At 32.4% G+C, this 27,864-nt stretch overlaps 1 protein-coding gene across 2 annotated transcripts; it reads left to right on the forward strand.

The window, feature by feature from the left end:
* The first annotated feature begins 4,402 nt into the window (after positions 1–4,402).
* Positions 4,403–27,413, forward strand: LOC106880737 (receptor expression-enhancing protein 5). 2 transcript variants are annotated; one of them, XM_014930819.2, is made up of 5 exons: positions 4,403–4,726; positions 16,959–17,052; positions 17,633–17,771; positions 25,049–25,193; positions 26,116–27,413. In XM_014930819.2, exons 1-5 carry the CDS (start codon positions 4,585–4,587, stop codon positions 26,196–26,198), a joined length of 603 nt encoding a protein of 200 aa, XP_014786305.1. In that variant the 5' UTR covers positions 4,403–4,584; the 3' UTR covers positions 26,199–27,413. The 2 variants fall into 2 exon arrangements, with proteins under 2 accessions (XP_014786305.1, XP_052824618.1); XM_052968658.1 differs by lacking the exon at positions 4,403–4,726 and adding an exon at positions 14,376–14,457.
* Positions 27,414–27,864: the final 451 nt, after the last annotated feature.

The following is a 27,864-nucleotide window of genomic DNA, read 5'->3' on the forward strand; positions in this document are numbered from 1 at the left end:
AATTAAATGAAGCAATTGAAGTATAATAAAATAATGACTGTAGCATCATATAATGACTGTAGCATCATGGAATGACAACACTACATGAACAAAATCAATATCTTTGAATACATTAGATATTCGTAGTTGCTTGACACTTTGGATGCATTTGCTTTGGCATAATAAAGTGACACTGCCAGATACCATTCAACTTAGTAAATGGAAAGAAGTTATTTTAAAATGTCGGGATAACTGACAAGGATCACCTCTTTGGAATCTACTTTGCCATAAGGAGGAACATTGCTAGTAATTTAGAATCTCTTCATGTTGGACAGATTCAGATTCTGATATTTTATGTAGTTTTACTGGTCTAAACTGATAGGCCTTGCTTATCAGTGCATATGTACTGATTAGCCAACTGTACAACTGATGAGATGTTTCTACTTTGACTTACTCTCTCTCTCTTATTTTTTCTTAATGAGGAAATACCCAGCCTTAGCATCAGACAAAATACCTTGGAAGTATTTCTTCCAGTCATATTCTGATTTCAAATCCTGCCTTGGTCAGCTTTGCTTTTCATCCTTTTGATGTTGATGAAATAAAATACTAGTCACTTGACTAGTATAATACTGTGACTAATCTCTCCCCTCAGAATTGCTGGTCTTGTGCCTAAATCAGAAACAATTATATCATCTCCATTATGCAATCTAGTACTTATTTCATTAAACTATAATTATAGTTAAATCCACCTTTGGTGTAATTACACGTAACCTGATACTCATATTCTGCGAGGCATTTTTGCTTGATGCACTGATAACACTTATCCACATGCATACATAACAAATGATGAAGGACAGTAACAAGTGATAAAAGAGTCTGCCTGGCATTGTGTCGTATACATGAATCCAAAATTCTAAGATTTGGGATCAATGCATATTGATCCCAAACAGTTCTTAGAAATTTTTTGAGATAACCATTTCATCTAATCTGTAGGCTTGTGGGTATTTTTCACTATGATGCTCATAAATTCCAAACGGTGTCTACTTTCTGCTAAGAGACTATCATTGTTGCACTCTGGCAATTTTTTTGATTTCTGGTCTTCTGTTATTTTTCTTCTCAAATATTTAAATCAATCAACTTGCTTCAATGTCCTTCTGCCATTTCAATTAGTTTGAATATTTTCTTTTTACTTTTGTTTTCAGCATTTATTTCTATTCTTTATTTTCTTAAAGTTATATCAAGATTTGTTAAACATCTAAGTTCATCTTCATTATGTCCTATTAAATCAATGTCACCAGCAAAATGGAAATTATTGACTACTCTTCCTCTTATTTTTTCTACAAAAGACTAAAAGCCTTTTGCCATTTTGTATTTTAGGAATACAGAGAAAAAGCTTGTTGTATTATAGTAACAACAAATATTTTAAAGAGCAATAGTAAAATCAGTTGTACTCAACAGGTATGGATCATAGACATTAGATGTTCAAAGTCTGAATATTGAACTAATGAGATTTTTAGGAAAGAAATTGTTGGAAATACAATGAACACCAAAATTCTTCTGTTTGTTGCTAAAAGAAAATGAAGTGACACTCTCTCCCAAGCAAATATAGTTATGCATGGAGAAAGCCCTGGTAAAAGTGATATTGGAATACCACAAAAAGGATGATTGAGCAACATTGAAAAATGGCCTGAGAAGATAGTAGAAAACATTAGGTTGACTGCTAAATGGATGAGACGGAGGGAGGATACCTTCTAAGGTTATGAGTTTTTGATTGGTTGATTGATTATAGATTCCAAATTATTCAGGGCAATCTTATATCCCTAACAATCATTGATATCCAAGTATATTATGGATGCAGTCATGCTTTGACATTTCTGATTTTAGCTGCAAGGACACACCTTTAGTACATACATACAAAGTGATCAGCTTCTTATATTTGGAACTTGTTTTGGCCTAGACTAGAGACCTATTTAGCCTTTGGCATAATGAAACTTCCAGAAGTTGTCTTCAGATTTCAGTTTGCATACTTCTATTGCATTTGAGGGTAATCTGAATTTCAATGTCATGACAGAAACATGGATGGACAGCTCAAGTGATACTTTGGATTGCTAGCATCACCTTCACCTCATTTACGTTGTTGATCTACAAAATGATGTCATCGTTAAATGTCCGCTTTCCATGCTAGCATGGGTTGGACGATTTGACTGAGGAATGGCGAACCAGATGGCTGCTCCAGGCTCCAATCTGATCTGGCAGAGTTTCTACAGCTGGATGCCCTTCCTAATGCCAACCACTCCGAGAGTGTAGTGAGTGCTTTTACGTGCCACCGGCACGAAGGCCAGTCAGGTGGTACTGGCAATGGCCATGCTCAAGTGGTGTTTTTTACATGCCACCTTTACAGGAGCCAGTCCAGCGGCACTGGCAACGACCTCACTTAAATTAATTTTCACGTGCCAGTAAGGTGATGCTGGTAACGATCACGCTTGAATGGTGCTATTTACGTGCCACCGGCATGGAAGCCAGTCAGCTGCTCTGGTAGCGATCATGCTCGGACGGTGCTCTTAGCGCTCCAGTGTCACGGGTGCCAGTCATCGAATTTGATTTGATTTTGATTTCACTTGCCTCAACAAGTCTTCACAAGCAGAGTTTAGTGTCCAATGAAGGAAAGGTATGCATAAGTGGGCTGGTTACACCACTGGCATAGGCCACGGGTTATGGTCTCACTTGACTTGCCGGGTCTTCTCACGCGCTGCATATTTCTAAAGGTCTCGGTCACCAGCAGAGGTAAGAGCTCTCTGAACTTTGCCCAGGCTATTCTTATTCTAGCAGCTACACTTTCAGCGCACCCTCCTCCGCTACTGACTTGGTCACCTAGGTAACAGAAGCTATCAGCTACTTCTAGTTTTTCTCCCTGGAATGTGACGGAAGTTGTTTTCTGCATATTTTCAGTGTTTATTGCTCCTGAGCATCTTCTACAAACAAAAACTATCTTCCCAGTTAGCCTTCCCTTGATATTGCTGCACCTCTTATGTGTCCATAGCTTACACTGGGTTATTATGATAGCGTTGTCAAAGTAGAAGCTAATGTTTTGAGTTCTTTCAGAGCTGCCATGAACTGTTTAGACTCATGAATACACAAATGAAATCTAAAGCTTTGGTAAGCATTGTCTGGTTGATTACAATATTCAGCCTATGCAAAATTATATCAAGCATCAATTTCTTTTGTAGCTATAGATGGTTGCTTTTGATGCCAAACCCTGTTCAGAACACAACTCATTTAATATTTAGCCTCTCTTTGTTAGCTGATATAGAATCATTAATTTTATTTCTTTAATGCTCGGCAGTTATCCATAACACTGCAGTAAGTAATACAAAGACACAGCTTCACCCTCATAAACATTAGCTAACACTTGTCACCATGTAGAGACATTTAGATATAAATTAAAAAGCAATGTTCTCTAACAAAAGGAATATGTTCCTGTCCCACACCGTAAAGTTAAGGCACCTTACATAGGATTATAAATTAAGAAACTTTGCAACAGCTAATCACATGCTCAATATAATCTCAATCGCCAAAAACAAGTGGATAATAATAGATTAATTCGTAGACATGAATAGATGAATTCTTATTCACGAAATTTCACATGCAAAATGGGATTTGATTAGATCATTGTACAAAACATATTTGTCAAAATTTTAAAGAATCTATTTTAAAATTAGACGATAATTGACAACCGTGCCTGGCCAACCTAATTAAGGCTTCATCCATTGTAACAGCTTTTATTGATCAATAACCAATATGTCGGCAAGCCAAAAGAATACGACTTGAATATTACTGAATTAGTAGCATAAGTTTACATCATCAGTGACTACTAGGAGCATACATAATGCATTGTTGCAATTGTGTGCTATTGAACAAAATACTTATCATAGCTTCTTTATCAGCTATTTTGTGCAGCTGGGATACAGACGGTTAGTATGAATAAAATTACTCAGTCTTTTTGAGAGAGCAAAGAAAGCAAGATATAAAATCAAACTGAACGTATATATAATTTCAGTTTGGTTTTACATGTCAGGATTGTTTTTAAAAATAGGAATATCAATAATCAAGGTATCTTTAAAAAAAAAAAAAATTACCAGATCTACACATACACTTAGTGAATGCTTGGGAAAAACCTCACAATAACAGACTATGCAAGTCTAATCAATATGACAAGTGATCAAAAAGGCAATCGCTATAATAGCAAATAAAAATTTTCTAAGCTAAGAAAATATATGCGCGCAGTTGGGTAGAAGAAGGTTTTGAAGTGAGATGAGGCGTCACCGCGTAATGGGGAATAAACAACCACATCGATGACGAAGATGGTGATGGATAGTCACATGATCGTCAGTCACATGATAAATCGCCATCGTCATATGCAACAACGCTACAAACTCTTTCGGACGAGTCCAATATATGCTTGGAGTGCCGCAAATTGCCTTGCACTCCCACGAAGCTGAAATAGACTGCGCTACTTGTTGAACTAGTCCACAATTTCATCTTGTCGGCCTTACTATCAACTGTAGCTATTTCGCAGCTGGACATAACAACTGCTACACATACAAGATGGTCGCTATTAACCCTCAGCCGGCGGCAAGCAGCTATTTAGCCAAATTCGAAAAAGCACTGCATGAAAAGAATGCGGTGACCGACCTTTTGGCGAAAGTTGAAGCTAAAAGTGGTGTACGAAGATTATATATTGCCTATGGTGAGTTCAAATCTTACTTATTTGTGCACCATTTCACACTGGAATTTTGCTCGGTGACTGACATTTTGTGGGGATTGAAGTTTTTCTTTTATAAAACTGGTAGCTTACTTTAACCATTGTTAGTTAAATACGTCTCCATCTAGCAGCAGCAAGATGCTGCATTTCTTTCTCTTTCTTTTGGTTTAAAACTATACATTTCAGTTTGTACATTTGTATATTTCGAGATAGAAATATTGTACTTTATTAATTTTTTTAATTAAGTGTCAGTATCTGATAGCTTTCAGATTGGGACGCCTTGGTGGATGGCGTTTTCTATTCAAAACTGAACCTATTTAATACAAAATCAACCTCACATTAATCTGGTCAAACTTCTTTTGTCATGTAGCACGCCCCTTTTTTGTTTATTTAAAAAAAAATTATCTAATAAATAGGTGTCATTTAATATGATGTATCTAATTTGTCGAGTGTTTTCTCCCACTATGAAATCAATTAGGTTTTTTTTTTCTTTTCTTAAATGTAGAAGGATGGTTTCCACACAATTCCATGTATGAATGACTAATATTAATATATCGGTCTTTACCTGGGTTTATTTGACAGCACTAACTGCTATTTCCAGATGTTCTTTCTTGTCATACAGTTTGTGCAAAATGAATTTCTAATTAGCTAAACAACCACCCTGCAGCTTACATAAATTTATGCTTTGAATTTACCTGACTGTTTTCAATTATGCATTATTAAATATTGGGGAGGGAAAAAAAAAGAAAAAGCTTGACTGTGTAGTTTGTCGACTTAACATTTTCTAAAAATAATGACGCAGTTCATATTTTATTCAAGTTTCATATCACAACCGTACTAAAACAATTTTTTTTATTGTCGATGTCACTGGTAAATTACATTGCAGCACTGTCATCTTTATGTTTTCCAAAAACTGTTTTACAATCAAACGAACTCCTTCCGCGATACATTTCGAAATGTGTTCCTCAATTTAGCAAATCTTGCTAAATTACAAATTGGGTGTTTTCTTTATGTACAATCCCATTTCATCTTGAATTTTTCCTAATTTTTCATCTTCTAAATCGTTTGCTTGTTCGATCGCCATTAAGTACAGCAACAATTCGATTATTAGTAGTTAACAGGTTTGTGGATGAGTTTTAAATTAGGTTCCTCTTGGCGTCCGGTATAAAGTCAAATTTATTTGAAAACCTAAAAAAATAGAATAAATAAAACATTTTATTCTTCACTGGAAGGAAACAAATCGTATTAATTTCCCGTAAGTGAGGTTTAAATTAATACAACGAAACATAAGATGACCAAGGAGTGTCTATGGTATGTTTCGTTCTTTTTTCCCTTTGTTTTCCTTCTCGTGTGGTCGATGAAGTGATTGTCTGTAGTACTTGGTTCGATTTCCATCAACTATACACCCTCAAAAGAAGAGAACTAAATCCTTAATGAACGAAACCAGGTTTTATTTGCTGAAGTCGTTTACATGTTCTGCTCTTTTCTTTGAACTACTATTTGAGATCGAAATATTTCGAGTTGAGGATAGGTTTTGGATAATTTAACTTATCCTATCTGTTTCTTTCTTTCTTTCCTCCCCCCCCCCACTTAGTGGTTTATGTTAATATTAAGGTCACTACTAACTTGACAGGCATTGAGCGTTGATTTTATTTTTACCTTTTCATCTTTTAATGTTATTCATATAATGAATACTCGATTCCTATTTCTTTTTACTGCTATGAAAGTGACACACATACTAAGGCGCGTATGTATGTATATATATATATGTGTGTGTGTATACATATACATACACAATTAGGCTGTTGTATGAGAAAGAACATTTGTTTATATTTTAGTTTTCAAGTGTATCAGCGATGGTTATTGTAAAATTTTAAGATTTAAATGCAATCTCAATTTCCGCGAGAGTAACCTGTGCTTTCGATAGTCTTTAAAACTAGCTGTTCTTTTCTAATTTCTATTGTTATGATCATTTTCTTTTTCGTGTGAATATCTATTTTGGCGCTACTGAAACGCTTCCTTCGCGCGTATTTAAATTAGCAAATTTGACCAGCTGTTTAAGTTGGAGAGTTGATTTTTTTTTTTCTTTCAGTTATGATGTATAAAGCGATTTAAATGATCAATTACGTTGGCTTTGCTTAGTAAACTTAGCATCAGAATTAAATGGACTTCGTGATGTTTTCATAACTTAATTGTAGAAAAATAATTAATTTCGTTATCGTTTGACCTTTTTTTTTTTTTTTTTTTTTACCTTTTTCTTTTCTTGCAAGAAAACGTATAAACAATCTAGTCAGTTTTGAGGCTAGCATGTACGCGTAGTCCTTACTTCATAACCAAAATACGTTTTTCGCAATGATTGACATGGCAATTAATCCTGCTAATACTGAGAAAAGCATTATTTTCTTTACAAGAATCATAATTGGCTATGATTGTATCGGTTCTGATCGAGCAGGCTCTAAATGGATTAACAGCAATCTGGCCATAACTAACCATCCAGAATTTTTGTGCGGTTAGGATTACATTTACTTAATGTCCCATTCCTTACTCGGTACAGGGTATATGTTGAGGGAGATATGATTATTTTCAGCTAGTTGAACGATTGCAAAGAGGTTTCCTCGTAGTGCAGTGGTTATGAGGACAGCTTCACAGCAAAGTTGTAACAGGAGTTAAGTGCTTAACACTAGTCTGGTGATGACATAGTAGTAGTAGTAGTAGTAGTAACAACAAAAAAAAGTTGACTCTGGTGGAGTAAGTTTAGAGAAGCAGAGACTATTGTGAGGGAGGTCGGAGAGACTGGGGACATGGCTAGTCAGTGGGTTTTTATAGATCTAGTAAATGAGAACTTGTCTACCAGGTGAAGTTTTTTTTTTTTGTTTCCAATTGTAATTTGTGTATGCCTACTGTTCCATATACGTGAGCAGCCAACCTAATGTAGGTCGGACAATTGAGTGCTGACGAATTTCTACATTGCAAGAACTGGATACTCTTAACTAGTTGCCTTCAAAAGGCTTATGATTTTTTTTTAGTTTGTGACTGGAGTATGTAGTGCTTTTTATTTTGTAGGTAAAAAAATTAAATGTCTTGGCATGTTTATCGGTTTGATTCAAGTAGAGTGGTTGTGACTTCGCTTGAATAACGTCCTGAACAATTGCCAATTTTAATCATCACATCCATTTGAAATTTCAGCTCCTGATATTTACTTAATGAGTGTGCAAAATATGGATCGATTTTTAGATTAAAAAATATATTAAGTATAACGTTTCCTTTTATGGCATGTTAAATGATGTAGGATGCGCACCAACTCGTTGCAAACTGTTTTAAAGTGCATGTTTAGCTGGTGGAACATTACTTCTATTGAGTACGAAAGGAAGCGATGCAATATTGTTTGCTTTGCTTATTGCTAAGATCCTTAAAAACTGGTAATGCTCTTTATCAATTAGGCTATTGATTTCGATGAATTGAATGTATGTGGAAAATATAACTGTTTCAGCCTTTATCCATCATATGGGCACAAATAAATTACTGCTTAGCAGACAAAAAGCAAGGTTCAAAATGTTACCTTCATCTAACTACTATGGAATTTACTGAACTTCCCTATTTTTTTGTTTAAGTCATTAGACTGGCCATGTTGGGGCAGCGTCTTCAATTTTAGTTGAAGGAATCAACACCCGTATTTAATTTTTTAAAGCCTGGCATTTATTCTGTTAAGTTATGGGGACGTAAACGCACCAGCACCGGTTAAGTTTCCATCTACCAAATCCACTGACAGGGCTTTAGTCGACTCAAGGCTATAGTAGAAGACATTTTGCTCAAGGTGCCATGCAATGAAACAGCCTGAAACCATGTGGGGAATTCCATCAATATACTTGAATAAAAGAAAATATTTTAAAAAAATAATAAATATTTTCTTTGTCTTTGAAACTCAGTGGTTTTCCAATTGTCTCTCAGAAACTGCTTCAGTTTTTAAACCATTCAGTACCAGTCAGATGCCAGCTTGGAGAAATATGAAAAGCACTAGCAATTGCCATTAAAAAGAAAAAAAAAAGAGAAACTTGTCTAGACTGGACAGGATGCTTTTATTTTGAAACAGCTGCACACTGGTTAGAAGCGTTACTAATTCATTTTTATTGAGTTCACTCCCCGTTAGTATTAAAGTCGAAGTAAGAGTTGGATTTTTAAGTATCCATTTATGAAACTTTATTACAATGTTAATGCAACCACATTTATGATCATTGTCACATTTAGGAAATAGTGGTTGCTGTGAAAGTAATGTTTACTATTGTTTTATTTGATAGTCAGCTGGGATTTTAAATGTAACAGGAAACGAAATGTAAGATCAGAGTACATACTTAGTATCATTCTATATAATAGGCATTCCCAAATATTTAGTCTGACATAATGCAGCAGGAAATTTTGTGTGCATCCTTCATGTACTCATCTGCTAAAGCTCTTAATGTGTCAAGAATATCATACTTTCGATAGAATGTGAAGTCTTTTTTTTCTTTTTTAAATAGTATATCTCGAAGCATATATATAAAGCTATAAGTATCCTATAAATATTGGGTTGAAAAACTCTTGATAGAAAGTTGTAGGCTGCTCGTGGGTCTCAACGCCAATTCTCCAGTCCTGTCCACATTTCAACCCAATGTTTACATGCTATTACTTGTAACTCTCTGTGTGTACTTTGAGATATACCATTCCAAAAAAGAATGTTTGCTCAACTCAGGCCCTTTGCTGTTTCTATGAATGTTAAATTCAAGTTGTTTTCAAGAAATTTACAGAGCTCATTGATCCAATTTCATAGCAAATATTTCTACACAGATTTCTCTGCATTAAAGAAATAGAAATTGAAGGTATATTTAGGCTACCTCTATCAGATATTTAGTCATCATAAGGGCTCAATGGTTGGTTTAGTGCTGGTCATTATGGATTCTGTATCTTTATTCTTGAAGCAATGTCCTCAACTATTTAATTTTATGTAAGATTGAATGGGAATTTTTTTCCATGACACATTTTTTTAAAGATTTTCAATATTTGAAGTTTTACTTGCAGAACGTTACTGTTCTTAGAAAAGTTTGGTTCTATTAAGTTTCTAGAGAGGATGGGTGGATGTAATTAATAGATTGCAATGTTGAGGTATAATGCTTCAAAGGAACATTTGTGATTTTCAGCAGCTGTTGATTACGGAACACAACCAATCAAGTTGGCATATATTTTCAGTTCAACTTTCTGAACATTGATTTGTATGTGTCTACGAGTGTGTGGCTAAACTTTTAGCCAAGCTCATTTCACTTTTAGAGTTTGTACAAGAGGGTGCTGAAAAGTTCCTGACTTTGAGTAAAATTAAATACAGGAAGATCAGTTATTTTAAATGTATTTATTCCCTTTTGATTCACACAATTATTGCAACAGTCATCAAGTTTTTCTGATCCCTGTAAAAGAACTTGGAAGGTTAGGCTTCCAACCAGGCCTTTTGCGATACCTTTAAAGGCAGGAACTTGTATTTATAACATTTAGGATTGGAAATATGGCTGTTACTTTAAAGCCAATACTTTGAAATTATCTGATTGCTTCAAGAGCTGGTCTAGCAATTAGATCACATGTTGGCTTTATGAGGTTGATAATTGTCTTATAGACTATATTAACTAGTTCATAAATTAATTTTTTGGTATGACTGTGTGACTGAGAACAGCATGACAGGCTTTTGATGTTAAACAGTTTATTCCTATCTGTAAAGTGATATTTCAATCTCATGTCAACGTTTATCAATTTGTTATCTTGATGTACTGTGCTAATACAATAGTTTTTATTTAGTTTATATGAGACTATATACTGGCTTTTATAGGACAGTATATAAGTTAATGTAATTTTGTCTAATACGATGGAATTTGATTTCTTTAAATTTAAAACAATTGTATGCACTATATTGACTTGCATACAAGGCTACAGAGCAGCCCAAAGAGGTTAGCCTAGCCTAGATCCATTGTCATTGAAAGCAGATCACCTTGATTTATCCAGCTAAACAGGATTCATAATTCAATAAAATGACTATTTATAAATTCTGTTGGTAAATACTAAGTTAAAACTATTTTTTTGAGCCCCCCTTTTTCTTTTTTATCAAATGCAGTTAATCTTAATTATAAGGAACAATTGGTCCATTAACATCACATCACATCTTTTTGTTTCTATTTACACTGTTTAAACAAGCTAATGTCATTAATACATCCTAAAACTTCTTGGGGAAAAAGAAAATTGCTTCACCCACACCATTATCTTCTGTGAAAACTGGCTACATGCAAATATTTAACTACAATTTGTTTTCCTTCTCTTGGACTGAAAGTTTCCTGTTAAACTGTTTCATTGCAGTGTAATGACAAGGTTCTCTTTACTCTGCGCTTTGTTTCATATTTCAATTATGATTTACAATTTACCTTGCTATCACTTACGACATTCTTGTGATGATACTATCCTTCACTTATCCTGAAAATCTACCCTCCAAAAGACACCCAACAACTTAGTCTTAAACAGCACAAATATAATTGTAAGTCTTAAACAGCACAAATATAATTATAATTCTGATCTTGGATACAGTCACTTTTTCTAAATGTAAAAGAATACAACTTTCAAAATTGATATTTTTCGGCTTTGAAATCATTCACCAGTACACTGCAATTGCTACCTTCAAGATTTGTTTCTTTGCTTATTTTGTTTTTAGTCAAATGCCCTTTGCTCTCTAGATCTAACTATTTGTTTGCCTACTTTGGCTGATTTTTTTTTCTCTATTGAAATAGGATAGACATTTTTTCTTAAACTGATTTTATGTTAATTTTGATTAAGTTATTGAAGTGATCTGGACACCTCAGTATCTAAATTTGTACACTGTCTACAGAGGATTTCATAAAAGTTTAACAAAATTGACTTTTTTTTTTCTGTATAACTTATCAATGACATCATCAAGATTTAATGAATGTAAGTGAAACAGTATGATCCAAGAAAATGTGATGCCCTGCATAAAAAAATAAATAAATAAATAAAATTTCTATCCAATAAGTTAGTTTGGAAGGTTTTATTTCCAATGTCAAATTATCTTCCTCACAGCAAACTAAATTATTCCACTTTGAATTTTTGGTGAACAAATTCTGTTTATTTGAGTGGGCTCCTGCTGAAAAGCATTTTTATATTGCTAATTTCTAATTTTTTCCTTAACACTTGCTTAGAAAAATGTACACAATTATCTTTACTAAACACTTAAATAAAACTTTCATTTTGTAGTTTGTTACTGCTTTGTTAATAGCATTGATTTTAAAAATTTTAATAGTATTCTTGGATACTTTAACATTTTTCAGACTTCTTTTTTTTTCCATTAATAAGTTTTAATTGTTCATCAGGAGGTCTCTATTCTTGAATATCTTGTTCTATGTTGGATTTGTTATTGGAACATTTTTCTAAAAGACAAATAGTGGTTTCAAATTTTAGCACAAGGCCAGCAATTTCCAAGGAGCAAGTAAGCTGGTTACATTGACCCCAGTGCTCCACTGTTACTTATTCTATTGACCCCAAAAGGATGAAAAGCAAAGTCAACCTCAGTGGAGTTTGAACTTGGAATGTAGACAAAATACTGCAAAGCTTTTTACCTGGCATGCTGATGATTATGCCAGCTCACTGCTTTAAAGAAAGCTAATTAATATTACAATTCAGTAAGTCACTAATGTATGTATTAGCCTATTGTTTCTCTTAGTTGCCTAATAAATAGAACTTAATTTTCTTTTTAATTAGAAATTAGTTCAAATCCATCTTAACATGGTCAACAATAAGACATTCAACAGTTGTCAGTTACTGATAAAGACACAGGATAAGTTAAATTGTCCAGAAAAATATACAGGGCTAACTTAAGGTTAGGGAGACATTCATTTTAGAGCACTAATTCAGTAACAATATACTTTACCACATTTCTATTGAATAATTAAAATGTTGACTTACAAAGGTAATAGGTAGGTTACACTGTAAATTGCTAGTAATTGTTGCTGAATCTTAGTCTGCTCTGAACAGACTGATTGACACTGTTGAATGCATAGGAGCAACCTTCAGGTCAGTCATCTGAGATGTCTATATTGGCATGTCAGTTTGTATGATGAACTTGGTTTTAACTTTTAGGTTTGTTCTAGAATTTGAACTTAAAACATGGTTCCATTTTAAAGATTGGTAGGGGGGGGGGTGCTACTTTATTGAACAGGTTAATTCCCTCACTGATTTTTGTAAACTTAACTGGAAAGCCATGAACAAAGGTACAAAAAGGAAGAAAAAAAAGTCCATTGAATTGAACTTTGCTATCCTTTCACAAGGAGCTCTATCAATAGCACTTCTGGAAGCTAGTAAAGCCTTCAGGTTGGAGGTTGGATAACATTTTCATGCAGATCAAATTGAACCTTGCACAAATGATTCTTAAATCAAACAAGTGCATGCTGACAAAAATATCCAATATATATCCCTCAACAAGCTAATTCCAACCTATCAAACCTGCAAGCCAACTTTTTAATGTCACTCAGCACCCTAAAGGTGTTTCAGAAGGAACTGATAACGGGCACCAGCTTTGTTGATTTGTCTACTGAATTTGTTACTTCCTCAAAAAGGTCTTGTTGACAATAGACCTGGTTCTTACAGACCTTGTATGAGCACCTCCTAAAGGTGCCACTTCGTCTTGAATAAGAAACAAGCAAAGCTAATTACAACAAAATGGCTTACCTCAAGGTAGTGTGTTGGCACCACTACTATATAAGTGACACCAATGACTACCCAGTAAGGGAAAATGGCCAGCTTAAGATATGGGAGCCACAGTATAAACATCTGCTCTGGTTTATGCCATTTTTCTGCAGAGTATGCGTACTCTATTTGAGAGAAACCACCCTTATCAAAAACAAGGACTTGGTGTTGCTCAGTTCTTGCTCTCTGATCATTGGTGGCTTGAAATCCACCAAAAACGAACGACTTGTATCTCTTTGTCACTGCTCTGGAGACAGGAGGTTGCCGGATAAGTTGAGATGACAAAAGCTGTTAATGAATGCTGTAATCTTTATGGATGAACCCTGGAATCTAGAAACTCTCACATCCAGCTCCCATATCTTAAGAGTAGACCAAACTCCAATCATGGTTGGAGATGCTTGAGAATAACCTTCCAATTGACATGGGTCCCTGGGCAATCAAATGCTACTTTGGTCATATGGGTTTGTTTCTCCAGTGATCTGCAAACCACATTATGTAGCACCAACTTGTCTGCTCTCTGCTATCCTACCCCTGTAGCCCAAAAGATCATGCACAGACTTCATTGAGAATACCAAGAGCTATGTGGCAAGGTGAGAAACTGCTAATATGACCACTGCACTTGCTTCAAAGAAACAAGGAGCTCAGTAATTTCTGCTTCATGATTGCATTGAGGCATCCAATCATAAAATCACACTAAATTTGCTGACATATAAAAATACTTTAGAACTTCTTGATAATGTTATCATTTTATATTTTACTTGTTAAATAGGACTTTGTTACTTATCTTAACCTTTGATCATCGGCTTAAGTGTATTCTATCAGTGACCTGCAAGTCTATTTTATTTCATAAGCATTTTATTTGTACATAGTTAATAAGTTTAGCTTTAACATGGATCCTTGGGATTACATAAAGCCCTATGCCTACAAGCTTTTGGCTTTGGTTTTAACACGTAATGGTGAGTGTTACAGGTTCATTTCATAAATAGTTTCTTGGAATATTTTGTTGAGTAATTTAATGTTTTAATTTCTTGGATTTAGTATTTCATTGCTCATGTTTTTGATAGATTTTGCTGGAATAGAATTTTATGAAACAATCTCTTGAAAAGTTCTTTTCAGTAAATTTTAAACATTTGCTTAAATTCAAAACCCAATGTAGCTGTTGTCATTCAGCTAATATCATGGTCTGTAATTTAAATAATTGTAGACTTTCGTTATAACTCTTGAAATTGATCCTGGTCTTTTTGTAAAACTGTCTGGGAATATAAATGTAGCTTTTGGGAAAATAGCTATGTAGATTCTGATAGTCAATATTAAGTAAATAAACTTCTTTTTTTTCTAAAATGAAAACTAGTTTTATTGATATATATCTATGGAATGTAGCTTTTTCATGAAATGTATGTTGCAATTATAAAGCAAACCTGTTAACAAATAGATGAAAGGTTAGAACTGAATGTGCTTTTAGTATGAGTTGCATTAAATTAGCTATAAAATCCTTTTGTTCATGTTCTATTGATATGTTTATATTTAAATGTTTAAGAATAGACTGGCAGCCATCAGAGCATCACATGAAAATGCCTATTTTTTGTTCTGAAACTTGGCAATCTGAGTTCAAATCCCAATATGGTCAACTTTGCCTTTTTGTTCTTTGAGTTAATAAAAAAAAACAAAAAAAAACTAGTCTAGGGTGGTGGATTGGTGCACTTATTGTTGGACTGGTATTTGTTTCAGCTTTGTAATCTGGGTTCAAATCCTACTGTCGCTTATTTAGGTGGTAGACTTTAGCAGACTCTGCTGTGTGGCAAGCAATTAGACCAGGTCTCTAGTGTGGGGTAACTTCCTCTTTTTCCTTCTGCTACCCTCAGGAGGCAGTGGGAAAGATCACAAACACTACCCTTTCTCCTGCCCAAAAGATATATGTATATCAGTCTGTAAATGATAAAATATATGATAGTAAGAACTATTGCTTCAGCTTTATAAAGTTTTAATCACATAATTTTAGTCTTTTGAAATTGGTCCCCTATTTCCAATATAAATTTGGGAGAACCTTTTTATGAAAAATAAGATTTTTCAGGTTTAAATTTTATCAATGTCCTTCATTTTTTAATTTTTTGTTTTTTATAAGCACATTATCTGGGTTATGAGGTAGTAGAAATTGTAGAACATGAGGTAAAGGCCAAATGGTATTTTTGTGTTGTCACTTTGCTTCAGATATATTTCATCTGTATAGTTGATAAAATATTTGTTCAAATACTAGAAATAATATATTATCATGCCTGTCAAATTATCTTGTCTATGTATGCCAAGTACTTCTCTATGACATGAAATTTACTGTTTTTGTTTTTCTTTGCTTTTAACTTAATTGGTCAGGATTTTAGAAATTTATTTTAAGCAATATAATTCACAAATGTACGGCAATGGAAAGTGTACTTTGTCTTGATTACTGAAAATTAGTGTTTGGGCTTCAAATTTTTTAAAGGCTGTGATGACACTGATGATAAAGCAGATAAATGCCTATCAATATTTACTGCTTTTTATGTTTTAAATTCAAATTCCAATGAATCTCTAAGTATTGATAAAGCAAGTACTGGTAATATTTATTAGGTGCTGAGTTGAGTATACTCTCTTCTGAAAATGCTAGAGTATGAGCTACTGTTAGATTTTTGAAGTTACAGCTTGGTTTTAGTCTGTAGACATGGGTCATAGATGACTGTATCACCACCTTTTTCGATCGCTAAAAATGACATTCTGAAATTTGATAAATTATCATGGAGTTGAATACTTATGAGCCAGCTTACTTGCAGTTGGTTCATCCTGCTCTGCATATCTAATTTCACTCAGCTTTTCTGTACATACTGAAGGTATGAGTATACATTTCTTACACATGATATCTATTAAAATATCTTTCTTCCCATGTATCATATTTGTCTTTCTAATTATACCTGTGCATGTGCTCTTTATATTTTTTACTCTCTAATAATCTAGAGTAAAGATTGGATTATTCAGCTTGGAGCAGTTGATAGGTTTTGTTTGTTCAAATTCTGTATATAGTTCAAAGCAATGAACTTGCTGATATTTCAAGTTTTACAGTTAGTTCAGAACTACAATATATTTGGGTTTTTCAATGCTTAAATATTACTCAACTAAAACCAGAACATCGCTTGAGAAGTATCATAATTTTAGTAAGCTATATTGCATTTACTAGTGAAGCTTTGTTGTCCAAGGAGTGTTTCAGCTAATGAGTTATTCTATGGCTTTTATTTATTTTTTTTGTTCTGTTTAGAAATCTTAAAGGAGTGTTAATGAGCCTTTTGGAACAATTTATTTACTGTAGATTTGCTTATTTACTGTAGTGTCCAGCTGTCAATATAAAATGTGTATCTTGTAACTTATTTCTGAATCTTCAAATTTGAGTCTTGGTATATTTCTTAGCTTAAATATAATTTCTATTTTATTCCAGGTATCATTGGATTCGTCAGTCTTTATTTGATGGTTGGATATGGTGGTGACTTTTTATGTAACTTTATTGGATTTTGTTATCCTGCCTACAAATCGTAAGTATATCTGAAGATTGGCACAAATTAAATTGTTTCTTGTTGCCTCTAGTGGATTATTTACTATTAGAAATGGTTGTAATAGTATGTTGGTGCAAGGCATTTTGCTTTGAACTCTAAATAGATAATTGAATTAGAGTACAAACCCAGAAGCATAGCAATCAGATTTAAATGCAAAACAGAAAGGTAATGTTAAATAGTAAAAGACAGTCTAATCCTGTTGGCTATTTCACTTCCCTAAGATTGGTACTATCATGAAAACTTGTGTTGAAGGTAATTTAACTGCAGACTTCTGATGAAGCATAACCTCCTTGCATTATAACTTGGTTTCTGAACTGAATCTTAAAAATTCAATATCAGGAAAATATAAAATTACTCTAACTGGAGATTAAAGTTCAAAACACGCTTGATTCAATTCCACTTAAGAGAAAAACTGGTCTTGTTTGTTAAAGTGTATGGAAATACTTGAGAAAAATAATGCTAATTTCATTTTGGATATGAATTTTAAGAATGTATTGCAAAATAATTTGAAACTGGCAGAACATTCAAATTAAATTGCATTGTATTTTTGTCTTTTCAGAATCAAAGCCATTGAAAGTGTACGCAAAGATGATGATACCCAATGGCTCATGTACTGGGTAGTTTTTAGTGTATTCAGTCTTGTTGAGTTCTTTGCTAATTTAGTGCTCTTCTGGATACCATTTTACTGGTTTCTTAAGGTAGGTATTTTTAGCTTTCTAAACTTAAAAAAAACACCCATGAATTTAGAATGTTTTACATTCAATGCTGTATAAATATATCAATATTGGTAGATATAATCCTTGTTGCAAGCAACTTGCATTTACAAATCATTTGTAGTCATTTAAGAAGATGCAAATTCTATTAGTCACTGTTTCTCAAGGTGTCTGAATTTTTGCTGTACTCCCGAGACCAGGTCACTGATACAATTCTATTGCAAATGTTGAAAATCTGTTACTGGTGAATATCAATAGATGGGGGGGGGGTACTCCCCTACCTCAAACTTTCTGATGTTCTAGTCTATTACATAGTTGTTTGACCTTTTGTTTGACATAAGCACAACCAGTTACGTTTAGGTTCGGCTTGTTTTCTCTATCTGCAGTTTATATTTATTTATACATTACTATTCCTTTTTTTCCTCTCATTTGGGGCTCTGGTTTTCAAACATATGGAGATGCTGTTTTGCTATGTATATCTACATAGTTATTTTTAAAATAACTTATAGTACTATTCCAGGTTCTTGTTAAGTTGGGGTGGGAGAATACTGAATATTGAAGGAGGTAGCTTCATGCCAGTTGAAAGATTAAAGGAATAATAGAGATGGGGGGGTCTTGTAAAAGAGAGACAAGGATATCCCAGATGGAGAAGGAGGTTTAGAATGAAAAATTAAAATAACTGTAAGCTGGTGTTTGGAACATGAATTTAATATTTTGATGGAAGGTTTTAATTTAGATAGCTTACACAACTGTACCATAGGTGGAGAGTGTGGTACCAGAAGGATTAAATGTTTTTTTTTTTCTTTTATCCTTAATGAATTGCTTGTAGCCTAATTAGAATCCTGAGTTCAGGCTTTGGTTTCATGTTGCTAAATGTTTTAAATAAGAGAAAATAGATTGATCTTGATTCTTTTCTAGTTTTTTTTATCTTTGTTATTCCAAGTCATTATTCGCAGGCTTGAGTCACTGCACTGTACACAACCTAGCATGAATTTGAAGACCTTTTTTATTAAAAGAATTTCTAAAATTTATCAAACACAGTTAAAACTTATCTCCATTAATTAAAAAATGCTTAGATATAATTTTAATTAGAATTTTGATAAGAAAAGCCTAGATGGAATGGTTAAAAACTTTCCAAGAGTTTTGTTTCCATTTTTTAAAATTTAATATATTTTGAGGAATATGAAACAGTTGGCAGAATTCTGTTTGGGTGACTTTCTGGCTTTATTTTTCATTAGACATTTTGTCCATTTAAAAATATATTTCCCTGAGTGAATTCACCAAACTTGTTTTTTAAAGTACTAGTGAAGATTCTGATCCCTTTTCCAGTCTTTAAAGTCTGTTTCAATGAGATGGGTGTTTTCTGTGAAGTATTTTCAGAATCTCAATTTTCATCTTTGGTTTCTTATATTTTTGATAGTTAAATATTTTACATTTGGTTGGAATTATAAGATTGAAGCAAAAGGCATTTGCTGAAATAAAAAATTTATTTTAGCAAATATTTATTAAGATATAAATCCTATTAAAATACTCTCTAGCACTTATAATTTTTCAAAATAAAAGTTTATCAAATTAGAAACATTTGAAACTAGTGTTGCTTTTGTTAATTATCTTGTCTTTTACAAGTCTAATTTTTGCATCTGTTCTTAATACTTGTTTTCCCAATAAATTTGTGCATTTAATTTTTACATATTTGATGTTTTAGTATTTTGTTTTTTAAATATAACCTAGCTTCAAGTCAAGGTAAGTGGCATTTAGATTTAAGTGTTAAAACAAAGGAAAAAATTTCAGATGAGTTAAAATTCTGCTTTAACTGTTCTTTCAAGCTGATCTTCTGACAGGTTTCCTAATGGTACCAATCCCTAATTTCTCTTTTTACTAAGATGAGTGCAACGTTTTCAGTCCAACTCTAAGCGTTTTGTCTTTTTCTAAATTAAAGCAAACTTGATAAAGGTTTTGGACTGTTTTCTTTTGAAGTTGTCTCTGTGTTTATTGGTAATACATATGGATTTGGCTTTTGCTGGGAAGTACAGTGCATGTAATTATTTTTGGTGTAGGATCATTTTGAAAACATTTTTTACATTGTTTTAAAATTTTATTACAACTGTTTTAGACTGGTTTTTATTCCATGGAAACTTTTAAGTGTCAATATTTTTATGCATTCTTAAATATTTAGATATGACTACTTTCATTATATAATGAAATAGCTTTTACAAAATTTTACTTTGCAGTTCTTAAAACAGTTAACTAGTTTAAACTGCAGATTAAATCTATATTTGTAACACATTTGCTTAAATCAAAGCTAGTGTTTGTAGATTTTTTTTTCTTTCTAATTTTCTGAAACCTTAGGTGAAAATACAATTAAAATATATCCAACTAGACCAGCATTATGAATGTCTGAATTTTGCAAAGCTTAAATCATCTACAAATAATCTATTCTGGAGATCATAAATGTTGTAGAAATATTGTGGGACTTAACTAATCAAGCAATTTATAAAATTAATTACAACTAGTATGTGCATGCATTTTTATTGGCAGAATAACCCTCCTAAAATACAGTAATAAAGATATAAAAATTTATTTGCATGTCCATAACTCAATGTCACAATACATCTTAACCCTTTAGTCTTCAGATTGTCAACTTGAATGCTTTTACACATTCTTTTGTATTAATCATACATTATTTCATAGCTTCATGATTTTGATGTTTTATTTTTAGAACTACGTTGTAGAGTAGGTATGACATATCAGAAGTGGCTGGTTTTGAACATTAAACAGAATATTCAGGCTAGTTTAAATGCTTAAAGGGTTATTATGGTTTAATGGGTAATTTATTTTTTTAAATTTCCGGTATTAGTGTATAACAATGTGCTCTCTTAGCTAAGAGGCATTTTAACTCAGTGGATGGTTTCTAGTGAATTTTTGCCTGCTCAAGAAGTTGTTACAAATCTTATTGGTTTTGCAACTCATAAAATTTGTTATCTCTGTAGTATTTGGGAATGTATTATAGATTAACAATGTGATGGATTGTTCATCTTTCAGATAGCAGATTGATATCTTGTTGGATTTAATTATTGAATGTCTAGGATTAATTATGTAAAGTATACAATGTTTTTGACTCGAAATTTTGCAAATCGCAAACCATTTTTATATTAACTCTGGAAGGGAATTTGCAATAGAAAATTTGCTAATTGTTATAATTCTTATTTTCTCTCTTCCCAACAGCAATATAGATTTTAAAGCTCTATAGCAGTCTGTTCTGTCAGCAAGTAGCAATTTTAACCCTATACTGATAAGTGTTTCAAAGTCAGTTCATTAGTTTCTAACTTAAAGTAGATTAATGCTGCAAAGCACGTTTCGAATAAAGATTGTGTTTACCTATTAATAATAGGTTGTTGCTATTGAAACTTTTACTGTATGTTACAATTAATGGCATTCAAAGTTAAGCCTGTATTGTTTGATCTCTGAGAGAAGTAATAAAATGTAAACGGTTTTGGTATTTAAATTGTAGTACAGGATACCCATTTTACAGAATAATTTTGAAATTACAAAGTAACATTGTCGCAAGAACAGCTTTAAGTTGACAAAATTCTATTAGTCTTATTTTTTTAAATGTATAATTTGAAGAAAATTTAATTTTCACACTTATACTCAAACTTTCAAACTTAATTTTTTTTTCTTGTGACATTTCAAAAATGTTTTCTATTTAAAAATATTTGAACTATAATTTAACTCTTTTAAAACATTGAACTAATACTTTTTCATATTGTTAGAAACCTTTAATTGACAATGTGCAAAATTTGCCAAATTTTGTCTTGTTCAAGGAATCTTTTGACTCCAGATTTGACATTGATATATTTTAATCTATTTTTATGTTAGCATTTTTAGTTTTGCATATTGTTAAAAGCAATTGTTTTTGTAGTCTATTCTTACTGCTAAGTGTGTAAAGAAGATTGTTACAAATTAAGTGCTTAGTCTGAGGAGGCATTAGCCAAAAGCTTCAATACATGGCCATGTAGTTGACACTTTAGCACTAAAACCTATTGTAATGGAATTTGCAGGCTCTGAAAATTGACACTAATAATTTTGTAGAATATTTAATTTATCAAGGATAAATTATTCCTTAATATCTAGAATATTTTTCATATATCGACTTGGTATCAGTTTTTAAATATTTGTTGATAGCAGTTATAAAATTTTGAAGAAAGCAGCAGCATATTTAAATAGATATTGTGTATATATTTTCATTTACTATGATAAACATTTAATTAGAAAAACGATAGTTACATTATTGGCTATTATTTTGATTTAGTTGAAAGGAATTTGAATTTATTTTTTTCCAATCATTAAACCTGTTCTATATTCTGTTCTTTAACACTTTAAAAATTGAACTTTTCATTTGAGCCTTTTTTTTTTTATATGTAATGTTTTAGATTTGCATACTTCATTTGTAGCTTTTAAAATACTTTTACAAGCAACAACAATGAAAACAATTTCAATCACATCTATGACTCAATATCTCTTATACTTAATACTTTAATATATTAGGCTAATTTTCTTAATGTAGTTCAAACAACAACTTCAACTCAGTGTTACCATAAATCTGATAAAAACATGACAAACTTATAATAGGGGAAAACAAAGCCTCATGTATGGTGTTCATATTTATTTAACTGGAAATTGTACCAATATAAATTCCATTTTATTTGTACTTTTTCTAGTTTAAAGGCTTTTAAAGTCCAGTAGGTCTTCTAGAATTATTTTAGAATTCACTACTTTGGTATTTATGGAAATTGAATTTTTATATGCCATATGAAAAGGATCTCATCATTTTCAAAAATTTATGGGGGGAAATTACAAAGCCTAAGTAATATAATTGTGTATTCAATGTTATGTGCATGTTTCAGGAGGTGGGACACATTTAAAAAGGACCTATACTTTTTTTTATAAATATACTGGTAGAATTGATAGAGCAACCAAGTTTGATATAATTCACAAGTAGTTAGGCTTTGGTATCTTGGCTACTGATCAGATTAGACAATAACTGGTTAGAGTACAAACTTTGTACTCTCTCACCATATAAAAAGTAGATTGTCATGTTTATAGAATGGTGAAACTTGTGCAGTGAAGACAGCATCTGCAGTGGCGGTATACAGGCTGTGAATAATGTGCTGGCTATCAGCTGTGCTTAGTGTAGCAGATGACTGTTAATATAAACTAGTTTATAAGACTAGTGGATGACTAGTAAAATGCTAGAGGTAGCCAAAAAAGTAGACTAAGGATAACATGGGGTGAGGTAATTAGAGCAGCCTTTAGCAAGTCAAGCGTTGTTAAGTATGAGAATAACTGATGCTAAGGCTGTTACTCAAACCCATTCAATCCTTTCCTACTAGCAGTGTTGGCAAGGGATTTTATTTTTCTTCACTAATATAAAATTTCTTGCGTTTATTTTGCAATGATAGATAACCATTTTATATCGTTTATGTAATCTTCTTACTATCCTTACCCTGAAAATTTTATGCATATTATTTTAAGACCTATATTTTTGAAAAATGTACCTTGTCTTTGTAAACTGAAACTTGTAGAAGTAATTTTTTTTTAAAGTTTCTATTTTCCTCATTTTTCCCTCTTTAATTGTAAATCTTCAGGTTTTTATGAATTGGGGAATTTCTTAGGGCTAACACGTGTTTATGTATGTGTGTTTATATACATATGCACATTGCATAGGTATACATATACACATGCATCCATGTACACACACACACACACACACACACACACACACACACACACACACACACACACACACACACACACACACACACACACACACACACACACACACACACACACACACACATACACATACACACAGATTTAATTATCTGTTGGCATGTTTTTAAATACATTTTGGCGAGTATCCTATAACAGCATCTTTCTGTTTTGGGCTATCAAATCTTTTCAGAGACTGTTAAGGTATTGGTCCTGCTGCATCAACCAGCTCGTGTTTCAAACAAAATTGCCATATCCTAATGTTACTATGGTTACTACTTACACTATAAATGTTAATTCTAAAGTGGGAGGATATAAGTACATTCACTGGCTTCATTTTATCATCTAATTCTTAATATCTGATAGCATACAATTTATAAGTGTTACATTTTCTTTATAATACTTTGATTTTTTTTTCATTTTATATTTACTGAGCTTGAACATAAGTAATTTATTACCAGTGTCTTGCCTAATTAAATTTTGTTAATGATCAGATGCAAGCTAAAAAATACCAACACCTTTTTTTTTTTTTTTTTTTTAAATAAACTAGAAATATGTGTGCACGTACACACCTCTCTCTTTCTCTCTGTAGATAAGCATTATATGGCTAAGCATTCAATCAAATTTTTTTCTATTAAAATATATTTCACTTATATATTATATTTTGAACTGGTCTGAACTTTACTATTCCAGTGTCTGTGCTGATCATGAATATAGAATAGTCATTTGATAAGATTTTTTCCTGTCAGGGGTAATCTTAATGTTTATATATGTACACTTCATTGCAATTAGTCAATCTCTGATCAACATCAGATGTCTTGCTTGTGTACATTAGTAAATTAGATTTGGACTAGTAACTTTTATTTGTAAATTCATTCAGAAATAAAGTGATTGAGTTAATATCCAAAGATATAGTATGCCTTTTTAGTAGGTGTAAATATAGTGGTAGTCTGTCCAATTCTATTTGGGGTCAAATGTTTGTAAAATGCATTGGATTTTCTAGGCATTTGAAGATAGCTGTTTATAAAGAGTATTTATAAATATTTTGTTTTGGATTTGCACAAAACCTTGCAAAGTAGACCAATTGCTAGTATGTCTTCCCTGATCACCTGCAGTAAGAAACCTGTTCTGCTTTTCCTGTACTTTATCTCCACATCTAGCATAAAGCTGCTTCTCAGGGTATAGGTGCATGGTGTGTTCTCACTAGTGTTGGGGGTGTGGAAAAAAATCATGCCTAGTACACACTGAAGTGGTTAGGATTGGGGAGGGCATCTGGCTGCAAAATGTACGCCAGACAGAGCATGATACAGTCCTTGGGCGCCGTGGCAAATTGTCCAATCTATGTCCGTATGAAATTTGAACATTAATTGATGATAAACATTAAGCATATTGTCTTTGATTTGAATTCAAATCAGTAGTTTTTAAGTTACAATTTTTATTTCATATAAATTTTGCCTGTGTAGAAATTGCTAAGTTGTTTTATATTTCAGTGTGGTTTTATGCTTTGGTGTATGGCTCCTATTCCTCATAATGGATCTGATATGATCTACAACAAAGTTATAAAAGTGTTTTTCCTCAAACACGAATCTACTCTTGATGATGCTATCTCCTCCCTTAACCAAACAGCTGATGAAGGTAATTTGATTTCCTTTTTTTTTTTTTTTTTTTAAGATTTAAAGTGAGGAACTTTGTGGTTAGTAGTAAATTAAAGCCTTCAGTTGCCTATCTTGATAAAAGCCTGTTGAGGTAGAAAGAAATAACAAAACTGAAGAGAGCAATAACCTGTTGACATGAACTCTTAAATTTGAAAAAGGTTGTTGAGTGAAAAGGAAACACCAGTTTCGATATGGCAGTAGTACTCTAATTTGGAAGAGTTGAACCTTGATGTAAGTTTAATTATTGCACAAGGCTGAAAGCATCCACTTATGACTAAAATTCCAGTCTTCTTGATGTATCTTCACTTCTGAAAAGGTTGGATTTCCTGATACTTAAGGTTAATATTAAGTTAAGGCAGGTCAACCTGTATTAACCTTAAAGCAGTAAAAAAAAAAATTGACATATAACCGATAGCTTTAGTGTACTACCACCTCTTATTTTAAATTAAATTCACTTTTGTAGTTTATTTTATATTTGAGTATTTTTCATTTGCTTGATATGGAGCTAAGTAAGGATTTGTGAAAACTTAACAGAACACTAGTCAACCTTTCTTAGCTTTTAATCCTTTGGCATTCATATTACTATTAAATGCAATGCTTATTTCACATTGTTATCAATGAATCCTACATTCTCATAACTTGGATTTTGATGGTGTGATTGTTTTCAGAATGGCATTGTATGGTCGGTGCAAGAGGCTGGATCAGGCCAGATATGGTCAGTTTAAATGCTGGAGGGTTTATGCGACTCGGCAAACAATTATGTTCAGGAATTTGAATCCACAATTTGGTTACAATTGGCATTTAACAGACTGACTGAAATTTCAAATGAAATCATCTGAATAGTGTTGATATAACATGAGCTTGTAATGATTTTGATACTATATACCTTTTTATACTTGCAGTGAAGAAAAATTTATCTAAAGCTGCTACAGATGCTGCTGCTGACTATGCCGCTGATGCATTGAAAGGAGAAAAAGCTGAGTAAGAAAAACAAAGTGAAAGAAATGTAAAAATAAATACCAACAGAAGTGAAGATTTCATTGGAGTGTCTACTTTTCTGCCACAAATCCAGCCTTCCAGCTATTAAAACTATTTAACCCAAACAATCATTTCAGCCATCTCTTTTCTAATGCTTCAATTTTTTTTTTTTTTTTCTTAAACCTGTACTGCAAGGCCCTTTTAATTTTTTTTTATCTGGCATTCCAATTTTTGTTTCTGGTCCTTGCCATTTAGACTCTTATGAAGTTGTTTGTATATCAATGTACTAGTTTTACTTTTGTATTTTTCTATTTGAAGAATATGTTGTAATATTTTGTTTTTGATTAAAAATATACTCTCCTCTTTTAATACCACCATGTCATATTTAGCTAAGATGGCACCAATTCAAGTGTTAAACATCAAGAAATTTGATTCAGCTCAGTGTTTGATTCTGAAATGGATCTTGGAACACTTCAAACATTTGCTGGTGCTTAACTGCATTTTTGCTACATTGGGTGCAATGATTTGTCTCCATAGTTATTGAGAAGAAAAAAAAAAAAAGCAAAACTTTAATTAATATCTGGAAATTTCTTTTCCCAATAAATATAGATTTTTACTAAGTTTATAATATAACTAAAAACAGTTTTCAATATTGTTTTATGAAAGTATTTTTAGTTTGAATACTTTCCTGGTAATTATCAAAGCACCATTTAATCTTTCTCTCATCTACATATCTTTTGGCTGGAACAATAATTTGCCATTATTATATGGATGTTTTTTTTTTAAAATTTTTTTTATCCCTTCCCAAACATAACTTCCAAATATTTCATAGCTAAATTCTAATTACTGACATCTACTTTCTGGAGTGTTATTGATGTTTTAAAGAACTATCCCCCCACTTCCACTCTACATGAATGCAACTATTTTGTTTTTGTATGTCAGAAGCGAAGCAGAGAATTTCTTTGCTTCCATCACAAAATAGCAATTAACTTCTTGGCTTCTTTTAAGTGACCATTTCACTGCTTGGTGCCTGCTGTGATTACCATATTCTTTGGCTGTGCATGTAGTACTGTGAAAGGTTATGTGTTTTTGTTTAGAACATTGTATGCATTCCAATAATGGATCTACAAGAAAATCACGCTGCGTGTAAGTCATGTGGAATATTTTTCTACACTTCCCCTTTTGGTGATAATATGTAAATAAAACTCAGTTTTCTCTTTAATTGTCCTTTGTATGTTTTTTTTCCTCCCCCACTTCTCACAAGCTTCATCTGAATTAACTATTTTGCCATCATTTTTTTTTTTTTGTAAACATCATTCTACTCATATTTTCTCTATGAAACTATTCAAATTCAAGATTCCTAACGAAATTAAATTTGGTTGCTTTTTCTTACTCATTGTTTCGAAAAAGAAAAACGTTATTTAAAAAGTTATTGTAACTATGGTAACTTAAATAAAAGTGAATAATAATTCTTCAAAAGCTGGAATTTTTTTTTCTTTCCTGAATGTTTTAATTTTCACACTTACTTTGCATGGCTGTGTGCTTAAATTTGCTTTTCAACCATGTTTCAAATTTGATCTGTGTGTGGCACCTTGGGCAAGTGTCTTCTACTATACAGCCCTGGGCCAATAAGTCTCATGAGTCGAATTGACAGATGGAAACTGTGAAAGCCC

The sequence above is a fragment of the Octopus bimaculoides genome, chromosome 6 (assembly GCF_001194135.2).
Source record: "Octopus bimaculoides isolate UCB-OBI-ISO-001 chromosome 6, ASM119413v2, whole genome shotgun sequence".
Classification (NCBI taxonomy): domain Eukaryota; kingdom Metazoa; phylum Mollusca; class Cephalopoda; order Octopoda; family Octopodidae; genus Octopus; species Octopus bimaculoides.

What these genes read in the sequence shown, in the direction of transcription:
- LOC106880737 (XM_014930819.2), top strand. Translation starts at nt 4,585, where the DNA reads ATGGTCGCTATTAACCCTCAGCCGGCGGCAAGCAGCTATTTAGCCAAA. An exon ending in TGTTATCCTGCCTACAAATC is followed by an intron (nt 17,053 to 17,632) that starts GTAAGTATATCT and finishes TTGTCTTTTCAG; the next exon opens with AATCAAAGCCATTGAAAGTG. An exon ending in CATTTTACTGGTTTCTTAAG is followed by an intron (nt 17,772 to 25,048) that starts GTAGGTATTTTT and finishes TTTATATTTCAG; the next exon opens with TGTGGTTTTATGCTTTGGTG.